Source organism: Epinephelus moara, chromosome 16, assembly GCF_006386435.1.
Source record: "Epinephelus moara isolate mb chromosome 16, YSFRI_EMoa_1.0, whole genome shotgun sequence".
In the NCBI taxonomy this organism is placed as follows: domain Eukaryota; kingdom Metazoa; phylum Chordata; class Actinopteri; order Perciformes; family Serranidae; genus Epinephelus; species Epinephelus moara.
Window position 1 is genome coordinate 25,786,357 of NC_065521.1, and position 22,821 is coordinate 25,809,177.

General features: G+C 41.1%; 1 protein-coding gene across 1 annotated transcript in view; it reads right to left on the bottom strand.

Annotated features, from left to right (window-relative positions):
* lrp1ab (low density lipoprotein receptor-related protein 1Ab) overlaps positions 1-22,821 on the bottom strand; it is a 118,659-nt gene that overhangs the window by 75,366 nt on the left and 20,472 nt on the right. Inside the window, exon 3 of the mRNA XM_050063782.1 lies at positions 10,011-10,148. Within this exon, the coding sequence (XP_049919739.1) occupies positions 10,011-10,148 (138 nt within the window). The remainder of the gene's footprint in view (positions 1-10,010; positions 10,149-22,821) is intronic.

The following is a 22,821-nucleotide window of genomic DNA, read 5'->3' on the forward strand; positions in this document are numbered from 1 at the left end:
GTGTGTGTCTAGGCTAGGAGATAAATGGGGTAGGCTTGAGATAGTGGCACACATCTGATATTTCAAAACAAATGATATTTCAGACAGCTTCTATCAGCTTTAAACCTTCAGTAAAGAGTGTTGTGACACTCTTGTAGTCAGGCTGATAAAATATTTCATTACTTAGGTCACGTGTGAGTCCACCAAGAACAGGCCTGTGACCCACACTGGGTAGGTCCTGCCCCAGAGTTCAATAAACTTTTCACAGAAGTCACAAATTGTGAGGGCAGAGAGACATAGATTATCCTGATCATGATCAGCTCGCATTTGTTCAACAATATTCTCTTTGTCTCTTCTGTCTCTCTTTTAATGTTCCAATTCACATGTGGAAGTTCCTCTCTCCATTTCTGCAAGCTTTAATCTCGAAATTAAGATTGATGCTGACATGATATATGACAGGCATGCTGCAGTCGTACACCCTAACAACACTCTATGACAGTGGCCACAGCAATATTCCGTATCAGTGTGTAAGACCTTTCCATAACCTACTAACACTAACAAACCCCACACTGATCTAAAGAGCTAAACTTGAGTGAACCTGTTGAGAAACATCCCCATTAATCATGTGCCAAATGTAAACTCCAATATAATAAAACTGAAAATAAAAGAGGCTTCCACGAGCACAAAGACATTTGCCTTGGCGTCCAACAAAAAACAGTGAATGGTCATGGGCACACTATTCGTACAGTAGCTAGTGATAGTATGGCTGTGAAGAGCGGAGATTGAAGGAGTGAAGGGCCCTTATTATATAAAGCCTGCGGCACTCTTGGCCACAATGACCCTTTTGTTGTGGCCCCACTGAAAGGAAGAGTCCCCCATCAAACACTGTGGCCCATATCGAATCCATTCACCAAGCCCCACACTGTGAGAGACCACAGGCAACTGGAGTGCGAAAAGACCCAGAAAATACACCTCTGTCCAGGGTCATTTTGTTCCTTTTTGTGCATGAGTGTCTAGCTGTGGGTGGGCGATGTAGACAAAATTAGTATTGCTGCAATTATTAACAATATATGTCAATATCAGCCTGTGATGATACAAAGTATTAAGATTACATAGCAAAATCACATCCATCCATTTCTAATCTATTTTAATTCTATAATTTAAAGAAAAATGTCACCAAATTTACTATTACTTTAACGGATTTAGGTGAGTCAGTCCTTTACATATGAGAACCATATGGTATGATATGCTCTGTTACAATTTCATAGATAAATGTTGGCATTGGTAATATTAATGCCCAACTTCTACAAGCTCCAAAAATGCATCCAAAAATATACTTTAGGGCTTACTTTTTATTCATTTTTTGGCATATTCCTTAAAAAAAGTATTTCTCCTATGAGAGAGTCTGGGGGAAAAAGTTTCTGGAATGTGAATCTGCAAATCCTTTTGCTTGTTCTAACCTCAGAGAGTATTTGTAGTTGTACGATAGCAGGAAGAGCAGAGGAAGGGAGAGAAGTGAGGAGTGAAAATGCGAGGAGAGGAACAGAAAACAACAGAAGACGAATAAACAGAAGAACGGAGAGGAAGGGAGGAGGGGGGGGGGGGGNNNGGGGGGGGGGGGGGGGGGCGGCAGGGCAAACAGAGGTGGAAACGAGTGCATAAAGGGCTTAAGGATGTGGAGTGGTTAGAAAGTTCCAGCTCCGAGCAAACAAGCAACAGCAGCGTGTTAGACATTTGACCAGGGGTTAATGAACGAGGCAAACAAATCACACAGACACACTGGAGGCCTTCAGTCCTAAACAAGCATGCCAAAGCCATTGATCCTGTTACTGCATGGATGGCAACCCTCAATTTCACTCATCTATAGCGCTTTAAAGGGAAGCGGGGAGTGAGAGTGTAAGGCTGTTTGCCAAAGGGCCCACTAGTTTCATCAGAAGACATCTCACATCTGTGTGCACAATTAAACAGGCGTCAACAAATCTCTGACCAAAATATGAAGCATATACGACAATGACAACACAAGTTCAGATGCATCATATTGTGACCTCCTCGAAGACACGCATGATATGATATGCATATTATGAAAATTTGTCTGGAACTAGTCCTGCCTTATCGTGTGCCGGAGTGGCAGATGACTGACGGCATTACCAACACATGCAGAGAATAAACAAAGGGCAAATGGGTAATTAGCATAAACATAGAGACTATGAGATAAATAACTTTATTTTTGATTAATCATTATTATTTTTACTTTATTTACTTGAATCTGATTTTAATATCACTATATGTATTATTATATTTAGCAATATTTATTAATTTTATCATCTTTATTATCCTCTTATCATTATTTGCTCAGTCCTTCTTCTCTCCCATCTCTTCTTTATCAGCTAACATAAAGAGACACCTACTCATACACAAATACATGAGTGCCCTATGCAACCGCCCTCAGTACAGCAACAACAAGCAGTTTGCATATCTATAACAGCAAGAATGCTATTAAACCTTATTATTTTTGGTTTGTTTCATCTCATTTTGTCAATATGCTAATCTCCATAAACACCATATATGTCCTGTGTAGCCCCTTTTACACTACCTCTTCAAGGCAGGAATATCATGTTGTTATGCCACCTTGCCTTGCTGTATATAAGATATGATTGCAAAACAGGTCTTGCCTTAAATCCGCCACGGGAGGTAGTAACAGCACCAAAACGGTGTCTGTTATAAGCAGGACAGTCTGAGGGACGAGGTCAGGGGCACAGGTGTGACGTTTTGATGATGTGTTATGCGTGTGACCCACTGTGGGGGATTTAAAAAGTAGCTGTTAGCAGTAAGTGGCTAACTCAAGAAGTTAGCTCAGGAAGAAGAACAGCAGCCATAAATGTCCGCAAACTGGGACAACTATGAGGTCCACCATATATCACGTTAATGCCGCTGTTGTTGTTTAGAAAGCGCTGCCAATGCGTATGTTATATGTCACATTATAGGCCAACACTGATGTGTTACATATCACACCCGTCACGCTTCTTTTGATTCCGCAAAGCTGTGATGCTGTCAAAATGCAAAGGAAGTATAAAGAAGGGACTAGCGGCTCTACAGTGCGATCTAAAAGCCAAATTTAAAAAAATAAATAAATAAAAAGAATAACAAGAGAGGCAACAGAGAGACGAAGAGGAGAACTGCACTTGGACACTGTCCAGGGGCAGTCTGTGAGAAAATATATGAAAGTTGACATTTTCCTCTAAAATCTAATCATGTGGCTGACAAGCTGGGTGCAACAGGGTGACGCAGGTTGAGTGAGACAAAGACCGGGTGGTGTTGGGGTCATGACTTTAGTTACACAACACAACTGTAACGACTGAATGATTTCATAAACCTAACTCCTTAAAAAGATCAGCTCATCTATCCATCAGGTGGCTTGAGAAAAAAAAATCCCTTTTCTTCTAAAATATAAAATAAAATAAATAAAGCCTGCCTGCATTTCTACATCCAGAGGCCGTGACTGAAAGCACTAATTAAACCTAACAGTCACTTTAGGCTATTCCACTGTGTGACATCTTAAAGAGAGGTAATTCCCAGGACATTCCTACCTTTGTGCTCTCACTGTCTGGAAACAAGTCTACACATGTCTCTGTCCTCTACCTGCAGCTGACATGAGTCTACCGTTTTCCTACATGGCTCCATCAAATTACCTGATTTCTACTTCTTAAACTGAATGATTTGGACACATGTCTGTTCACTTTGTATGGATACGCAAACCTTTTATACTTAATTTGCATCCTAGCTTTGCACATAATAGTATGAAGAATTTGATTAAACTTTGAGAATACCACCCTCATTTAAGTTTAGCAGATTTCCATGCTCATTTTAACACACAATCAGTCATAATTTTTTGGAAGTACTTTGATTATCTGGATGATTCCATCACACACAGAAGTTGGTGGTAAATGCTGCATTACTGAAAAACAATAACCGTTGAAAGAGGTAAATCAGATTTAGAGGAGAAAATGATGTGTATATCCAGGTTGGTGGGTATGTATAGCTCAGTAATTATGAGCATAAAAGTGTATTCATTGGCAGCTGTGTGGAGCTGCAGAATCAAAGGGGCAAAGTAACCGTAAGCAAACCCAAGCAGGGCAGTGGCTTGAGTAATGAGCAAACAGTAGCTATCGTAGTCCCAAACAGTGGCAGCATGCTGCTCCAGACGCTTGAACTTACACAAATACTCAAACATGAACGTGCACACACACACACACACACACACACACACACACACAGTGGCACAAAACATTCCCAAACACACAACAGTTTAACTTGCCCGAGAAAATCAATACTCAGATTTTCTTTAATCTGCAGCCCATTATGAGCCAAGAAATACAGTTTCACAACACTGTCTCTAAATACAGTAACTGGCAAAGACTGGCAATAAAACAGGTCTTGTCATGCGAGACAACTCTAACTGCAGCCAATAAACTCATTTAGGTCAAGACCCACTCATGAATAAAGATGAAAATGTGGTCTTTCCACAGGCAGCCTCAAGTCGCCTATGACAGATTCTCATTCCACAGTTAGTGGGACATGAAGGACAATGAAAGCCCACTGCATGCATAAACAATAGCGTCAGGCCACTACAATAATCAGGGTGCCTTTTGAGACAGCGAGAAAAAGGGAAAAGCTCTCAAGAGTACCGCCATGACCCCATTCTCTGTCCTCCCTATCAATCAGTCACTTCTTAGGGAGGCAGGTCTAAGGCCTTACCCCCCAGCAGAGGCCCCATCACCCACAAGATGACAGAGAAAGGACAAATGCCGGCCTCCAGATCAATGAAAAGACTCAACTTTCCCCCATATGACAGCAAAAACAACATAACTGCCAATTGTCTGAAAAGGCTACATTTAGTTTAAAAAAAAAGAGAAAAAAAAGCTTTTTAAATATAGGTCTGGAACTGTACTTTGTGTTTTGGCCAAAGGATGGCAAAGAAAGTTAGACAAGCAAACTTTAGACATCACATTGGGAAACATTCTCAACATATACCTTTTACATGCTCTTGAGCAAGGCATACCTTCTACTGCATTCAGAGAAGGTTCTTGAATGGGAAGAGTGTTTTCCACCAGTGTTTATCAGGCTTGCTAAGGCGACCCACAGCTATAGTAAGCATATGGTACAAACTGGGGCTACTCTACGGCCAGTCAGTGTTATGATATTTAATCTTGGCACGGCAGCTGACATACGTAATAATCTTTTCTCAGTCATACTAAGAGAAAAAGGTTTTCAGAGCCTTCAACGGACACTTTACAAGATCAGAAATGCATATTTTTCCTCTTACCTGTAATGCATTTATCAGTGTAGATTGTTTTGGTGCAAGGTGCTGAGTGTTGGAGGTATCGGCTGTAGAGATGTCTGCCTTTTCTCCAATATAATGGAACTAGATGGTGCTCTGCTTGTTGTGCTCAAAACGCCAAAAAAATACATTTGAAAACTCAACAGCAATGTCTTTATTTAGAAATCATGACCTGATTTCTCAAGATAATCCACAGACTAGGAATGCACCAATTTATCAGCTCAACATCAGCATTGGCCAGTATTTACCTTGCTGACTACAATCTATCTATCTGTCTATCTGTAAATAAGATGATATTCATTGATGGCAGTGGCTAACATCTAATAAACTCAACACCGTCTCTTTCCAGAAATCATTACCTGGTTACTCAAGGTTATCCACAGACTTTGTTTTGAGTAGTTTTATGTAGGCACTACTTACTTTCTCCTGAACTACACCCACCAACTGTATCACTGTGCAGATGGAAGCATGCATCTACTGTTAGCTCATATAGCACCACTGAGGTAGCCAACATTACAGCTCAGCGGAGGAAGCCTTTCCATCCATGAGTAGATGTACACTTCCTTCTGCGCTTTGATATGGTTGGTGGGTTCAGTTAAGTAGAAAGAAAATAGTCCCTACACAAAACTGTTCACAACAGTCTGTGTTTGAGGTGCATCGATGGTGATCAACATCAAATTCCCTCTCCAATATCAAATTATTTTGCTGTGAACACTTTCAAACAGCTGTAATTATTCAAGATTCTTGCCAAAAACTACATTTTACAATATTAGATTATTTCACTAAATAGCTACCTTTTTTTCACTAAATAGGGCTTGAATGCATCATAATGTAACTCAGTGCAACCTTCATCAGGAGTTAATGGCTGCTTAGAGCGAGCATTAACTGGCTCTCCTCCTGCTGATCTCAACACAGATTTGTTGTTCAGCACGTAGCCTTATCAGGGAAACAAAGGGGTGCATCATCTGACGCAACAACAGTGAGTTTACTGTGTCCTTTGTTTCAAAGGAGACCCAGAGAAGATCTCGTTTTGTCCCAAACATGTTTTCTTTTGTCCCCAGGACGATGGGAGGCCGGCTGCTACCAACCATCTCGTCACACAACAGTAAGATCACAGAGCCTATCTGACAAAAGTCAGTTTTATTCTTCTTGTAAGTGTTCATTGAGACCTGCTCTTAGGCCTGATAGATGTGACACAACAGAAAAAACAGTGGCCACTGCCCAATGAATATCATCTTATTTGCAGATAGACTGATTGCAGTCAACTAGGTGAATACTGGCCGATGCCGATATTCAGCAGATAAATCTGTGCATTCCTAGTCTGTGGAATATCTTGAATATCTTGAGTTGAGTATCATGATTTCTAAATAGAGATATTGCTGTTGAGTTTTTCAGATGTATTTTTTGGTGTTTTGAGCACAACAAGTTGAGTGTCATCTAGTTCCATTATATTTGAGAGAAGGCAGACATCTCTACCGATATCTCCAACACTCTCCAACTCACACCAAAACAACAGAGATTGATAAATGGCACTACAAGTAACAGTGTAAATGTATATATATATATATATATATATATATATATATATATGTACACATACACACACATTACATATATATTTTGATTTGAAAACATTTTTCTTCCCAATGACTAGGGATGCACCGAATATTCGGTAACCGAATATATTCGGCAAATATTGCAAAAAAAACACACATTCGGTATTCGGTGGAAAAAGTTAAAAGCAAGGCCGAATAATAGCGGCGTGTTTTGATAACGCAATCAAACAGCGTGCCGTGACGGGCGGATTAAAATGTCGGCAGTGTGGCGATCCATCCGTCACCGCACTCGCATTTGCGACTAAAAATAGTTTTGAGCGAGCAAAATAAGCTTAAATCATTCCTACAGATTTCAACCACCAGCAGAAACGAAAGGCGAATCCCACCAATTATGGGTTGAATGGGGGTCACAGACACAGACAGTAATGCATTCCTGTCAAATACGGCGGCTATCGGCTTACCGGCGACGGACAAGTCGGCTCCAATAATTTCCTCTTCTTGGCGTGTGGACTGTCCAGAAGTACCTGAACAGCCGAGCCAGCCGAACACAGGTATGTGACGTGTCAGAGGGGAAACGAGCCGTTCAAGGCCCACAAACCTCACCGCACTTTAGGGACTGTTCTTTACTTATGAAGGGACTTGTCAGGGGAGGAGGGTGGCTGGTTGATTCTTATTTTATTTATTTATTTTATTTTGATCCTCCCTATGTTAATCACTTATTGATGCTGTTTTTGAAGTATGAATAAGCCAATAAGTAATTTATTCCATTGAAATATCATTGATGTATTATAGAAAAGTGATTTATCTTTTTATAAATGACAAAAGGCACATCTGCCTCATTTTCGCTGTGGTATCGTGATACTACTCAGAACCATGATATTTTCATTGGTATCATACAGTGGGATCCAATTTTGGTACCGTGACAACACTAATCTGGAGGGGGTTCATCTGCAAAAACTAATGAAAAACTAAACAACGATATTTGGTATTCGGTCCTCTGTATTCGGCCAAGCGTTTAATATTATTCGGCTTCGGCCACAAATTTTCATTTCAGTGCATCCCTACCAATGACAGCATAAAAATATGGGTTACTCTCTCACTATCAATCCTATACACAAACAACAATGCCAACTAGTCCCAAACTTTGCCACACACTATGAAAATGCTGAGAACATTTATTTCAGTGAGATAAAATTCCTGCCTAACCTTGCTACACTCTCCTTTCTAACTACTCATGTCAACAACTTTTGCAGAATTACTTGGACACGCTGACTGACAAAGTGTGCTTTCAGACACCAGCGCCCAGGTATACTTGCACAACCCGGCAGTTTGTACAAGCAAACACTAGGATGCTTGTGAAAGGCCAGGCCTTTCCCTGAAAAGAGGGGAGCTCACAAACAGCAATGCCAAAAGTTCTGGACACACGGTCGGTGTGTTTGTGTGTGGGGTTATGGGTGTGTTTGGGTGTGTATTTGCAAGAATGTGACTGTGTGAGTGTATGCATGCATTACGAGAACATGTAGGAGTGTGACCAATGCCTTACTTACTGAGGACAGCTGGACTTGTGTCCTCAGGGACAGGCAGTGCATGTTGTGATTGGATGACATCATCGCTGTGTTGTGTAAAAGCTTGTCTCGCGGTGATGACCAGTGTGTGGGATACTAACACTCTCACCCACTCTGTACAACTGTCCACTTCATCAGCCCAACAGTGCTCCTGCTCTTGTGGACAAACCATATCACACTTGAATGCTCTGACTAATGCACTACAACTTTTTAATCTAATAACTCCATGTAGGAGATCTATTTATCAACTCAGTGTTGATCTATGCAAGGGGGTCCAAAAAGAAAACTCTCTATTGCATGGGCAAACAGTGTACAGAGGAGAGTAACATGTACAGATATTAATTACACTGTAATACAGGCCAGGAATTAATTGTCGGAAGTTGCCTTCAATAGTGGCGGATAGTTGTGCAGCCTTGTTTGTTGATGTTCAGTTCCAGATTTATATATTTATTTAGGTATTTATTACTTTGAGTTAAATATTCAGTAGTCCAAATTTATTTAGGTATTTATAACTTTACCTTACATATTCAGTGTAACACTTATCCAGTTTCTAATAAAGTCAAAGATTGTCCATTTCTGACATTGGCAATTGTTTTCTGCTGGGGGTGGGGTGTTATTGGCTGATTAAGCAGCTATTTGCTTTTCCCTCTTTCAAGCTATTGTTATTATTTTATCAAAAATGACTCAACTTTAATTTTGCAGATACTGGAACAGGCAACATAAACTTTGGTCAATAGTTTAAAATTAGTAGATGAGATAAGGTGATCCGAAATTACAGACATTGTTTGAGAACCTGGCAGACCAACCCATGTTCCAGGACTTTGGTCCACTGAGACTTGATTGTAAATATTTGATTAAGTGTTTCCTTATTCCAGGAAGAGGGATTTTTGATCATGAACAGCACAGTGCATCACTAGTACAACAAGTGAAATGGACAGAGACACAAGGGTGTGCTCAACAGAAATTAAAAGCATGTATCCCAACATGAGTTATTGCAACTATAAACAGCCAGTGCTTTAGACAGCTGTATCTGAGGACTGCCTGGCTGAATACTGAGGCAATTCTCCGTGGACAGCCAGTGTTTGCTCCTTTGTCCGCTGCAACAAAGACCGAAACTATGGAGTCAATATTTTCCATCACTCATTCTTCTATCAACCCTAATTAATAGTAGAGGATTTGATGGGATTCTTCTCCAGCTGCATCCGGACTGAATGCTCATCATTCCCACAGGGATTGGGGAAACAGCCTCATAGCTGAGCTGATTGATAAATTAATGACTTTTTTCCCCAGAAAGAGAAATTCCATTGTAATTGCACAAGCCAGAGTAGGCCAGCTCATTAAAAGGCCTAATAGAGGAGATTATTGGATAGAGATTATAGTTTTGGATGGGAAGACAAGGAGATGCTAGCAAGGAGAAGCTAGCTGGTCATTTCTGACCCACAACAAAGGCTGACACTCTTGTCTCTGTGCGACAGAGGAGATAGAGAAAATGACGATACGATCACTTCTGAGTGTGATTTGCAGAAAATGGGAGTTAGCAGATGTGTATGCATGCCTTTGTGTGTTTATTACCTCTGCAGTGAGGGCCTTCATCCCAGCCATCAGAGCAATCAGGGACTCCATCGCACACTTTGCTCATATGGATACACACATCCATGTCCAGGCACCCATGTTCGTTAACAGGACACTGGTTCACCCTGTTGTGTGAGCCTGGAAACAAGCAAAAGACATGTAAGGAAAAACAACAGTACAGAGCAAAACATACAGAGAGACAAAAACCTATACACATATAAGAGAGACCTGAGCACAGAATATGAAATACAACAAAGATACAACACATAACAAAATGCAAGCACAAACTACGGCACCAGAATAGGGCTGCAAATAATAATTATTTTCATTTTTTCTTGAATAATCGTTAGTTGTTTGGTCTATAAAATGTCAAAAAAAAAAAAAAAAAAGCCCAAAATGATGTCCTCAAATGTCTAGTTTTGTCTTAAACCCAAAGATATTCACTTTACTGTCAAAGAGGAGTAAAGAAACCAGAAATTATTCACATTTAAGACGCTGGAATCAGAGAATTTGGAATTTTCCCAAGCGATAAAATGATTAACAAATAAATTCAACAGTTAACACCTAATTGGTTAATCATTGTAGCTCTACATCAGAAACAACCTCCACATTCCTATGCACAACCTGTGTGATGATGACAGGTGAAACATGGTGGAAATAGTCCTCAAAATGTCTTCAATGTTGGCTCAAACAACTGAGGAAATGTGTCTTTAACTGGCTGCCTTTACTCGGTGCAGTAGGTTTCAAGTTTTTCAATTAATTTCTCTCCTGGTGTGAGGAGGACAGTGTCATCAATCAGCATTAAATAGTCAATTTAGAAAACAACCTCTACATCCTTGTTAGCCTCATTTTACACGTCAATCTAGTTTAGCTGTTGTGAGACAACAGGCAACAGGTTAAATTCTGCAGTGAAACATAAAATCAGAACGACCCTCTGGCAGATAAAGGGTTCTGTTGGAGTTCTGCTCTGTTCTGTTGAATCTTTAGCACGAGAAACAAAATGTTCCCTGCATGCATCGAAGAGCCAAATATTATGCACATGTGACATATGTGGACACATTCAGTTACTGTGTACACCCTCAATGTGTACAATATGGCAAAGCAATGAAATGTGGTCTGCAAATGTGATTATCTGGCAGAAAATGCCAAACGCAAACACTGACAACGATATATTGAATCCAAAGGGGCGTGGAGGCCAAAGGACAGAACGTGATCTCCTCTGGTCCAGAAAAAGCAGAGACTTTTTTTTTCTCTTTTTTACCAGCGTCACACCAGAACATACAGTAGATGCAGTCTCTTCCCTTCATTCTCTCCCACTCTTCTCTCTATCTCTCCTCTCAGCCCACACTGCACAGCAAACAGTTTGCTTTGGCTGTTTTTCTTCTTCCTCCTCCTCCTTCTCCTCCTCCTCCTCCTCCACCTCTCTTTCCCTTTCTCTCTCTCTAACATCTGCTGACCCATTTTAGAAAAACACTAGAAGCAGAGAAAATAAAGTTCACCGCCTTCACAGGAAACGATCTGTAGAGTTCTGCGGGTTATGTACGGTGCTGAGAGAGGCTTTGAGAGGATGATAGCTGAATTTGTGCAGCCTGAGCTGCAAACCTGTTTCAGATGCCTCCTTCAGAATCTGACTTACACAAAGTCTTCAGTGTCTCAATATTAAGCAGCCAAAATGCAGTTCATTTGACCCTTAATTCTGCCTTATGCGTGTTTCTCCTTATCTGGAGTGAGGCTGAGGATAGAGGGTGATGTACTGTAACAAAAATACAATTGACTTGGCATTCAGTATGCCTTTGTGCCAAGCACATCCAGTTAAGATGTGGGAAGTTATTAGGTCTTAGAGGAAAGTAAAAATACATCTCTCATGTATTCTTGCAAGGCATACCATCATATAAATCAAAGTGTGGATGTGCGTAAAGACTTATGAGGGAAAACATTTGCCTGCATGTCGGTATTCCCTGAAGAAAACCACAAGCATTCCCTCTAAGTCCTCTCTATCCATCCAAGAGATTAGTAACCGCACATAGATCATAAAATGTAACTCAGTTAAAACAAGTACCTTAAAGTGACAAGAGCTTCCATAATGATCCCACCACAGCAGCCTGTGTGGAAAATGTGCCACGTTCGAACAGAGAATTAGCTTCTAATACATCGGGCTTAGGGAGAGGGAGAGCTCTCCCATCTGGGGGACGCTAGCATATTAGCAGCCCTCCTGCAGCCTCGGCCTCTAAGCCTTCCTGATTTACATTCAATAAACTGCCAACCTGGGGATTTCTACATAAACTGCAGTACTGAGAATAAACCACCATGCACACTGGGAATGAAACCCCTGCCAAGGATTTATCATTTGTCAACAGTTTTCTCTGAGTATAAAAGACAAGTCACAGTGAAAGTCATCTGAATGACACCCACTGCACAAATCTGTGTCTCTGCAACTATGCATACAATAAGCACACTTGACAGAAAGTGATATGCTGAGGACTGAGCAGACAGGCAGATAAACTAATTCACTGACATAATGTCTGTGGTAAACTATCCCAGGAACCAGGTGCCTGCACAGTGCACACTACAGCCACCAAAAAAAAAATGAGGAGAACTCTACTTTCCATCACACACTCCTGCCTTTCCGCTCACCAGGCAGCAGCAGAATAAGTTTTTGGAAATACACTAACAACTGCCAGCGATACACAACAGCCGGAAAGAATTGTTTGAGTTCCACAACACAGTAATACCTTGGCAGGAGCTGAATAGGCACCAGCAGCAGAAAACTAAATAGAAAGGACAATATAGAGGATTAAATAACTTTGCAGGAGGGACAATGGAGATGAACCCTGTACTCCCTGCTCCAGTTTGGGAAGTTGTTGGCAGTGTATTACAATAAGCTCCCCTCATACTGGCAGTAGCCATTTCCTGCGTCATCTGTCAGTGAAAGCAGAGCGTTACTGTGCAAATCTGACGGGAAAGAATACTGCAGAACTTCTTTTGTCTTTTTTTTTTCAGATGCACAAATACACACACACTATACACATTCAAGTCTGTAAAATATTTTATTCTGTAGCTGCTAACTTTTAAAGGGGTTTACTTTCAAAGTGCTGTTTTTGTCCAAGGTTTTAGAGGAAAGAAAACAACACAAATAACTTATTTTGAGCCAAAGGAGGATTTGGAAAAATTCCTACTTCAGAGGATCAACTAATCTTTGTGACACAGTGACCAACTATCTTTATTTAGCAATAAAGTTTTATTCCTTATGAAATGTTTTGGATCTTTGGTCTGGTTTATCCCAGAAAAACTTAAGTGGCCCTTTAAACCAGATAAGTAAAAACGGTTCTCTTAAACATGGCTTGGACCAGCCCAAGATTTACCACAGTCTTATTTAGACTTTTCAGTTACATGCACCACCATCCAGACAAGCACCTCATGACAGGAACAAAGAAATTGCAGAGGAGATCGTTTTACTACTGGAGCCCAGAATTGCATTGTTGTCACAAACAGAAAGGCGTCTGCTCCTTTTGCTCCTGAAGCATTAAGGTTTTTGACATCTGTCATTTGGAACCTCACCCTGTCAAATTAGATTAATGTGTCAGTGAAGCAACAGTACGTAAAGTAATATATCAAGTGTGGAGTGCCTTTTCTGTACTGAAAGATCATAATGTCAAGATGCTCCAGGCAAAGCCAACTACAAGTTACAGTTCCATGAATCTGGAAACTACCCAGAAGCACTTGGCTGTATAGACTCTGTAGATGTCATGTTCCCATCCAATCTCGCTCCGCCCCAGATGCTGGGGAGAACAAGAACTAAAATAACTGCCTCTTTATTAATGTTTAGGGAGTAGGCATGAGACAATATGAAAATTTAGTGTTGTGATTATCCTAGCCAAAATATATGCATATATTTGTCTTATTGTCCTGGTAATCATCCAAATATGCTTACACTCTTAAAATGGCAACAAAACATACTGGAATCATTTTACTTTACATTTTGTTAAAAGATGATAAAATCATATGGCTTCCAACCCTATAAGGAGGTACCAACTGCATATTTACAGTCCTCAAACTCTGTTGCTGGGTGGAAAGATGCAACTTCAGAGTTTCCACATATTGATATTCTATCTTTGGAGCTGGACCGTTCATTAGGTGCACCGTTGTAATATATATGCAGTTTGATAATTCACTGCACCACACGCGCAGAGCGCAGAGCGCAGAGCGCTCTCTGTACTTCCCCTCGCCCCCTGGCGTCACACAGATTCTAATTCTGTGGGAAACACTGTGCAACTCATGATTAAAAGACTCTTCTCTCTTTTCTTTTTTGTATACTCAGCTTGAAAAGGATAATTTACTCCATATATGAATGCAGCATGTACTCATTTCTAGAGCATAAAGAGAACACTGTTTTACGAATAGAGAAAATGTATTATCATTACAGCAGCAGTCTTTAACAGAATGTTAAAAATGTACTTTCAATGTAAAATGGTGCTGTTTTGACATGTTGACTTGAATTCATTCCCTACTTTTATCAGGTTGCCTTTGGTTAAAATAGAATATTATGAGTTGGTGTGATATTATTTCTTTTGTCACTTATATTTATGGACTTAGATCTTTCTTCCTGACTCTCACTAATAAGGCTCAACACAGATCGTTATCTTGTTTAACTTAATCTTAGTCAACTCTTTAGTTAGGAAGTAACTAAACCAAAATAAAGATCCATTTCAGAAAGCCACTTTCTAAAATATCATAAACTATTCTAGATTAAGCCCTAGTTCTGATTTAATTTATACCCTGTCTGGGAAATCAGCACTCAGTGTATTTACAGTAAACACAAGCAACTTTATCTTAACCCTTAACTTGCAGTGCAGCATTTCAGCTTTCAGCTCCATTTAATTCGCAATCCACATGCCTCTGTGGCATACCATTTATTTGCCAGCAAAACTATCATTTTCATTGTTATGTAGAATACATGTAATTATATTTTAAAAATAAATGGAACGCTTAAAGTGGAGCCACTCACAACATGCCATGGGACTATTAAATACTCAATTTAATTAAACTTCATAACTAACTAAAACGTCTGCCCTTATCAGTTCATGTTTTAACAGGCTGACTGATATTTTATCTCTTTTTAAACAACAACAAAAAAATCCAACATGAAATATATCTTATCATTTACCATTCTGGACAAAGTAATTCATACTTTTGTTATCATACTTAATCTAGCAAATTCCTATGCGCTTGCCTCGCCTTGACTCAGAAGTGCCTCCTTGCTCTCAGCTTATAAAAAATGCAACTGCTAGGATTTGTCTGAGACCAAAAGATAAGATCTATCACCCTGTGGCTTACATTTCCTACCACGCTCGTATTACTTTTGCTGTTATTTTTACTTTGCAAAATGCTTTGCAACTCTCCTTAAAAGTTCCATAAAACATAGATAACATTATAAAATGATAATCATCTCCATCTGTGAGGGGCCACAACACAGAAATGTGAAACCACTTCTATTTGCAGGTACCTTTCTGAAGCAATTTCCTCTCTCACTTCAATGCAGACAAAACCACAATAAGGTACCAGAAAGAGAAGTGAACACATGTGAAATGAATAATTTAAATATAGAGATTTTGCAAGGACAAACAGGATAACACAATCTGGAATGTGTCGTCAATAATAAAAAGGTATCATATGCCTTACAGTATCATTAGCAGATGCTATAGAAAGTGCTATAGGAGAGAGGAAATATATTATCCAAGAGCCATATTTCACAATAACTTAACATGTCACTTCAATGAGATAGCGCTGATTCTTCAGTAAGTTTGGCAGCCTTGGAGACAAAAGCACTGCAATTGAGAACAATGTAAGAAGCTTGGCAGTGCAGTGGATAACAGACAAAGAAATAGAGGGAAAATTACAACCCTCACACCTATTAGAGGGCAGAGTGAGGATAATTACATTATTGCACTAAACTGTGTGATCAGCTAACAGTGATATTAGCATATCCCCACTGTGTCCTCGGGGATCTTAATTGTTAAAATCTTTCTCCAATCTGCTGCGCTATCTCTCTCCCTCTCATCTCTTATAAGAATCACATATTAAAGAAATGAGCTCTGGGATTCGTCATGATTAAAATATTGTAAACTATGAGTCATAATGCAGAACTTATGTTCAGCTTTATTGACACTCTTATTGCAGCACGCAGTCTTTGGAGTGAAATATGACTTTGTGCAAAGACAATATTACACATTTCCCTGAGCACGGTGTAGATTCAGGTAATGCATCACTACCTGTGTCACCTTCAAATAATTCCCCCAATACAGAGTGCAGTCATCCCTCGCTTGTGGCTCTGGGTTCCACTAACTTGTCTGACCAGCGCTAGGCATTAGGGTTGTGATGTGAAAGGACGATCTCCCCCAGTGCGTGCTCCCCTCCAACACCTTAACCTCTGGACCCCACTATCCCCCCACCCCTCAGTTTCCGTAGTTATGCAATGACCTTAAATTTGGATCCCCTGTCGATCTTTTGTCCTCAGCATAAAAGCCTGCTTTTCTTCCTGCTCTTCGGGTTCCATGCCAGCCCCTGACTGACTCCCATAAAGTCTGCTGTCAGCTCAAATGAATATGTTGTGCGGGGTGACAGGCAGGCCTGCGCACTGACTAACTCTCCCCTCTCTGGAATCCCACTTTACAGCAACATGCACAACAAGCACATGGCTATGCCAAACCCTACGGAGGCAGCCGCAGCACACAGGACTAACAGTACAGCCTTACAGTATAGCACATTGTGCCCTCACTGGAACAAGACATGATGTACTCTTTCTTCCTGCGTGCTTACTATAATCTTAAAGAATGAACATAAATAGCAATAACCTGAGACAACATGACTTAATACATGAAAGAAATATATATAACTGTATTCTACTGTGGATTATTGTGCTTTATTTTATCTAGTCTCTTGACTATAGGAATTAGCTTCTATAGAGATCCTGACTAGGATCATGTTAAAGTGATACTCCCCCCAAAAACTGGGTTGTACCCAACTCAGAATTATGTCAGTGGAATCGACTTTGGCTGTTCAATACAAGCATTTGACTATTAGTTCCTTTTTCTATAAAGAGTTAGAGAGTTTAAGCAGCACATCCAGAGTGACAGCAGCATTCAAAAATAAAGTAAACAAGCCAAGTTAGCCCTCTGAGCTAATGCGTGCTAGCTACACTAACAATGGATTGCAAATGTGCAACATTTTTTCTCACAGTGTGTCTGGGTCTGCAGCTGCCTTTACTGGAGAGCAGCGTGAAAGCAAGGAGCACTCACTCAGCTAAATCTGGGCACCAAAACATCACCCAGACTGCACACTGGCTGACGAAAACACAAACAAGTGCTCAACGCTAATCTTTGGTTTTCCAGGAGCAGTGCTACCCAAAACCTATATTTAGTGTTTTTAACATATGAGCATATTAATGGACAGCAGATAGATGTGAATTATGGCACACAACTAGTGTGGGAAATTTCTAAGGACATTTTCAGATTTTATTCCCCTCCACTGAAACTTTTTTTAATCCCACAAAAACCTTCATAATAAACTGACATTAATTTGATCCACAGTTATTTTTTACAAACTGCAGATGATTTACAGAAACCTTTCATGCCCGCAGGGGGTGAGTGTTTGACACTTAAAAACGATAAATCTTGGTGGAGTATCACTTAAAGCTGAGGTTTTTTTCAGCAAAACAGCAATTCAAATCTATTAAATCTGTGTTCATCTTGTTCAAACAGTTAAGTCTGTTAAATTTGTTGCCTCAGAGTAATATGGTATGGTCTCCAGCTTCAAACACAATCAAACTGTCACTGTGTAAAATGCACTGCACAACATTTCCCCAAAGTAACATACAAAGAGACAGCTAGCAAAAACAAACCAACAAACCATCTGCAACCAGGGGGGGAAACTGTGAGCCAATTACCCCAGAGGAAAGACTGCAGATGAGATATGAGGAACAGAGATGACTCGAGTCTAGCTTCTCAACCTGCTTTGACAGGCAGAGAGGAAGACAGTGGGACACAGGAAAGAAAGAGGGAGAGAAGGAGACAAGGCGTGGAGGAGACAGCAGAGAAAGCGAAGTGGTGCCTGTGTGGCGTGAGAAAGCCCTGTGTTCCCTGTCTGTTGATAGGCCGGTGAAGCTGAGGAGGGCTCAGGGCCGCAGACCAGAGGGATTTACAGGGCTTTGCTCCTTCCTCTGTGGAAGCAGTGTGTCAACCACTGCCACTACAGACCCTCCTGCCCCTGCATGGTGCCCCCTGCGTGTACAGCTACACGACTGACTACAGGCAATGAAAAGACACCCCCTCCCCACCTCGACTTCACTGTAAAAGGCGGTTTCTACAAAGAATGGATCAGAGCTTTACAAAGCCATTTCCATTTTCCTCCACAGCCTAAATGCGAATCTGCTCATTTTCTCCTATACAAAGGCTTTTCCTGTAGGATCATCCCGTCTCCCCGTCGCTCCATGTCTCCATCCCATCCCACCACCTCAGCAGTCGACTCTTCCTGGTCGTCTTGGAGAGGCTGCTGAGGCATGACAGTCAGATGGGCCGGACAAAGGACCTGGCTGGCAAGCGTCCAGAGGGGACTCGAGGGCAAGAGATGGACAGATAACCTTGTTGTGTGGCCCACGGCCGCCTCAGGCAGCTGCACCGAGATGATAACTCAATCTTGCCATCAGACCTCCCCACCAGCTCGGGCCCCAGGCCACGGCATCCACTGACATGGGCCAGAGTGTGTAGGCCAACTGACATGGTATGGTTGTGTGTTGGGAGCTACTTTGACCACAGTATCATGCCACTACTGTTACATCAGACCAACTCTTTGAAGGAGATTCCAGTGAGCAAATTGTCCTGTTGAAAGCAAAGACATAAAATCACATGTCTGCTGGAAGCTTAACATGAAAGTGTGTGTCTGGATTTGAGATCCACATTTGGCTATTGTTACATTAAATACTTTCAGCCTTTTCAGCCAAGGGTCCCTCCGTTTCATTATGAAACTGCATTCCAGGACATATCCCTTCAAAATTACTTTCAAGCATCAATAAGGTAAAACAAATGAATTTGTGTGCATCTATATGAGTGTACTACTTCTTCCATCCCACGGAGACCACTTTAATGACAGCTTTACAGTAAGACTACAGGGAGTGGCTTGTCATTTGCAAGTGTTAACTACTCTTGAGTTATCAGCTCATTTTCTCTCCCTGAATGAAAGTGGATAGCACTGCATGGGAAAAGAAAGGCAGCATATTTGCATGATTGAGATGCATTTCACCCCCTGCTGGAAGTCCTCCTGCAGACATTTTCATGCTAAATCAGGGGCTAAAAAGTCTAACAGAGAATTAGGCGCAGACAATTGTTGCGTAAGAAGTTTTTTGATGATGAAAGGGATTCCTTCATGGCAAGCACTTCTCATGATGGAGAAAGTGCTTACATGCTAGGGCTCATTCAAACATCTGTTCCCATTCGCTGGCTCAACCACAGTAAATGTGGTTCACGCAAGAATCATAATTGCATACAGACTTAGGATGCAGACAGGGAGTCAGTGTTTTGTACAGCAACTGTTCCAACAGTGCTGTGAAATCAAATGAAAGCTGTGACACAGCACTTTTAATTCTTACAACAGCATGAAAAAAACTGTAACCAGAACGGTTAGAAAATTAAAGTTGTGTTTGTTCAAATGATAAACTATTATATGCTAAAAAGTCTTAATTTTGGGACAGTGACATGAAAATTACAGCCAGGACCCATCTCCAAAACCTTTAAACAGTTACTGTTGTAAAATTACCTCATTTAACTCTCTATGTCTCTCCATAAATAAGCCAACACATGAGAAAAAGAAGTGAAGTATGAAATAGTATTGATACTAGTACCTGTTATGGATACATCTTTTTATTCCAAGATTAAAAAAGACCAATGAGAACATTGCACACAGACTAAGGATGCACCAATTTTTGTCCGAACATCAGTTTCAGCCAACATTCACCATGTTGATTGTCATCAGCCTATAAGCCTACCAGATGCCACTCACTGATGGCAGTGGCTGATGTTTTTCTGATGAGTCACATCAATTTTGCGCAGGCTTAAAAGCAGGGCTCAAAACTGTCAGTGTGTCATCGTCCAAGGGACAACAGAAAACATGTTTGGGATGAACAAAGATCTTCCCCAGGACACCATCAGGATGAAAAGACATAGTTAACCCACTATAAATGCGTAAGGGACGCACCCCTATTTTTCCCCTGATAATGCAACATTGTGAACAGCAAAACTGTGTTGAAACGGGCAGGAGGAGAGCCAGTTAACGTAAGCTGTGCAGCCAGTGGTTGGAACTAACAGCTCAAGGAAGCTGCATTAATTTATACTGGGCTAAGATAAATTAGTGTTACCATACATCCATCCTTTTATCCACTTTCATCTGCTTATCCAGGGCCAGGTCAAAGGAGCAGCAGGCCAGGCAAAGCACCCTACATGTCCCTCTCCCCAGCAACACTTTCCAGCTCCTCCTGGGGGAACCCAAGGCGTTACCAGGCCAGAGGAGATATGTAATCCCTCCAGCTTGTTCTGGGCCTCCTACCAGTGGGACATGCCCGGAACACCTCTAACGGGAGGTGACCAGGGGCATCCTAACGAAAAGCCTGAACCACCTCACCTGACCCTTTTCGACGCAAAGGAGCAGTGGCTCTAATGTCTGTGCTCCTCACGCTATCTTGAAGGCTGAGCCCAGCCACCCCACAGAGGAAACTTACTTCACTGCTTGAAGCCACAATCTCATTCTTTCAGTCACTACCCAAAGCTAATGACCAAAGGTGAGAGTTGGGACGTGGATGGACCAGTAAATGGAAAGCTTTGCCTTCCAGCTCAGCTCCCTCTTCACTTTGGTGGTCTGGTGCATTTATTTGTTTCAATGGCACAAGAGGGGGAATAAATAACAAAAAAGGAAGAAAAGAAACAGCAACAACAAAAAAAGATCAGCAACATTATCGGCTATCAGCCAAATTTTAATTTTGAATATTGGAAATCAGTATCGGCCCAGAAATTCACAGTCGGTGCATCCCTAACACAGACCCAACAGTATGGTTAATGAAAACAGCACTCACACACAAAACACAACCAAGAGGCCTTAATCCACATCTTGTTGGCTCATCAGTCCTACGTGGACACTACACTGTCTGCTCAACGTCTGTGAGCAAAGCCAACATAAACATGAACAACCCTCACCACTTTATCTCTGCTAGATACATGCAAGATAACCCTTCAACAACATACCACAACTACCTATCAGAGCATTAAAAGCAGCAGTCCTGTACAGAAAACTATCACTGAGACACACAGAGCATATACTCCTGCCCTGAGGGCACGTGTCAACCACTTCCTGAGCCCTAAGCCTGTATGTAATTGAGGTGAAATGGCTTGTCTGAGACCAACTGAAGTCATGCAATGAGGGGGAGTCAGTGCAGTCCCTGGGAGAGGATGACAGGGTCACACCTGCAGACAGGGGCCTGTACAGGCAGACTGCTGATGGCTATCTGAGTGTGTACTAGGGGCTATAAGAGGGAGGTGCACACTGGGGGTCTCAGGGCTATGACGGCCCAACAGCTTGCAACCTGCCCAGACCCCCACTGATCCATTTAGGATGACAAGTCATGCAGATCTGTGTGCAAAAAAATGCATCCACACACGTACCTTCCCATCACTCTGCTTCAGTACCCCTCTAATAAATAAGCCCAAAAGCTAAAGGATGCTAACATGCAACACTGACCCTCAGCATCAACTGCCGCTTAAACCACAGCATGTTAACGCCTCATGGGACGCAACGTTAAAACACAACTACTGTGGCAGAAGTCTGTCTTTAGCTCCTCGACATAATTACAGCCCAGATGAATGGTTTGGGAACGACAGGCAATTAGACCTCCAGACAGTATGATACTGAGGAGTGCACTTTCTTCCAGCATGGGTACCAGAGGTGCAGATCAAAGATCCAAACCAGACAAAAGCACACGTTTACAACACCCACCACTGACAGCAAGTGAATTCATGATCATCATAAACAAAACAGGTGGTATTTACCAGAAATAAAACCGGTGCTTCAGCCAAGAAAGCTACAGTCATCGTGTGGTTTTCAACGAAACACTTGAGGATGAGTTGAATGACGCAGGCAGATACTTATTTTCACAAATACCCTTTTGAAATGATAATCTATTGAAAGGAATACTATGGAAGTTTTTAATGGACTAAATTATTTGTAACCCACACAAGAAAATCTACAACTGTGTACCGTGATCCCCAAATATTTCACTATCCACAAAATTTACACAGAATGCCTCACCCCCAAATTGATCAGTAGTTAATAAATTACACCCTCTGTGTTACGCTAAATTCATGAAGAAATCTTTGTTATTCTCGCATATCTTTTACAGCGAACCAAGAATCCAAAAATGGAGAAAATTGGTCGGCCAACTTTCAAAACAGCAAATCTATATCCAAACATTTGTTTACAGACTCTCACACAACTAGTGTAGTATAATCCAAGTCTCATTTATCCAGTTGTATACTTAGTACTTCCTAAACACATGCATTTTTGCTAAAACTTTACTATTCAAAACACTTCCACATTAACAGTGTCACACACTATCATTGCACCTGTGCTGTTTGTTGTAGTGAAAATGTTTATGCTTGGGAAGTACTGAGCATATGACTGGATAAATGAGAATTTAAATGTGGGAGTTTGTAAACATCTGTTTTGATATAGTTTTGCAGTTGTTAAACACAGCCCCCTATGACTCATCAAGAAT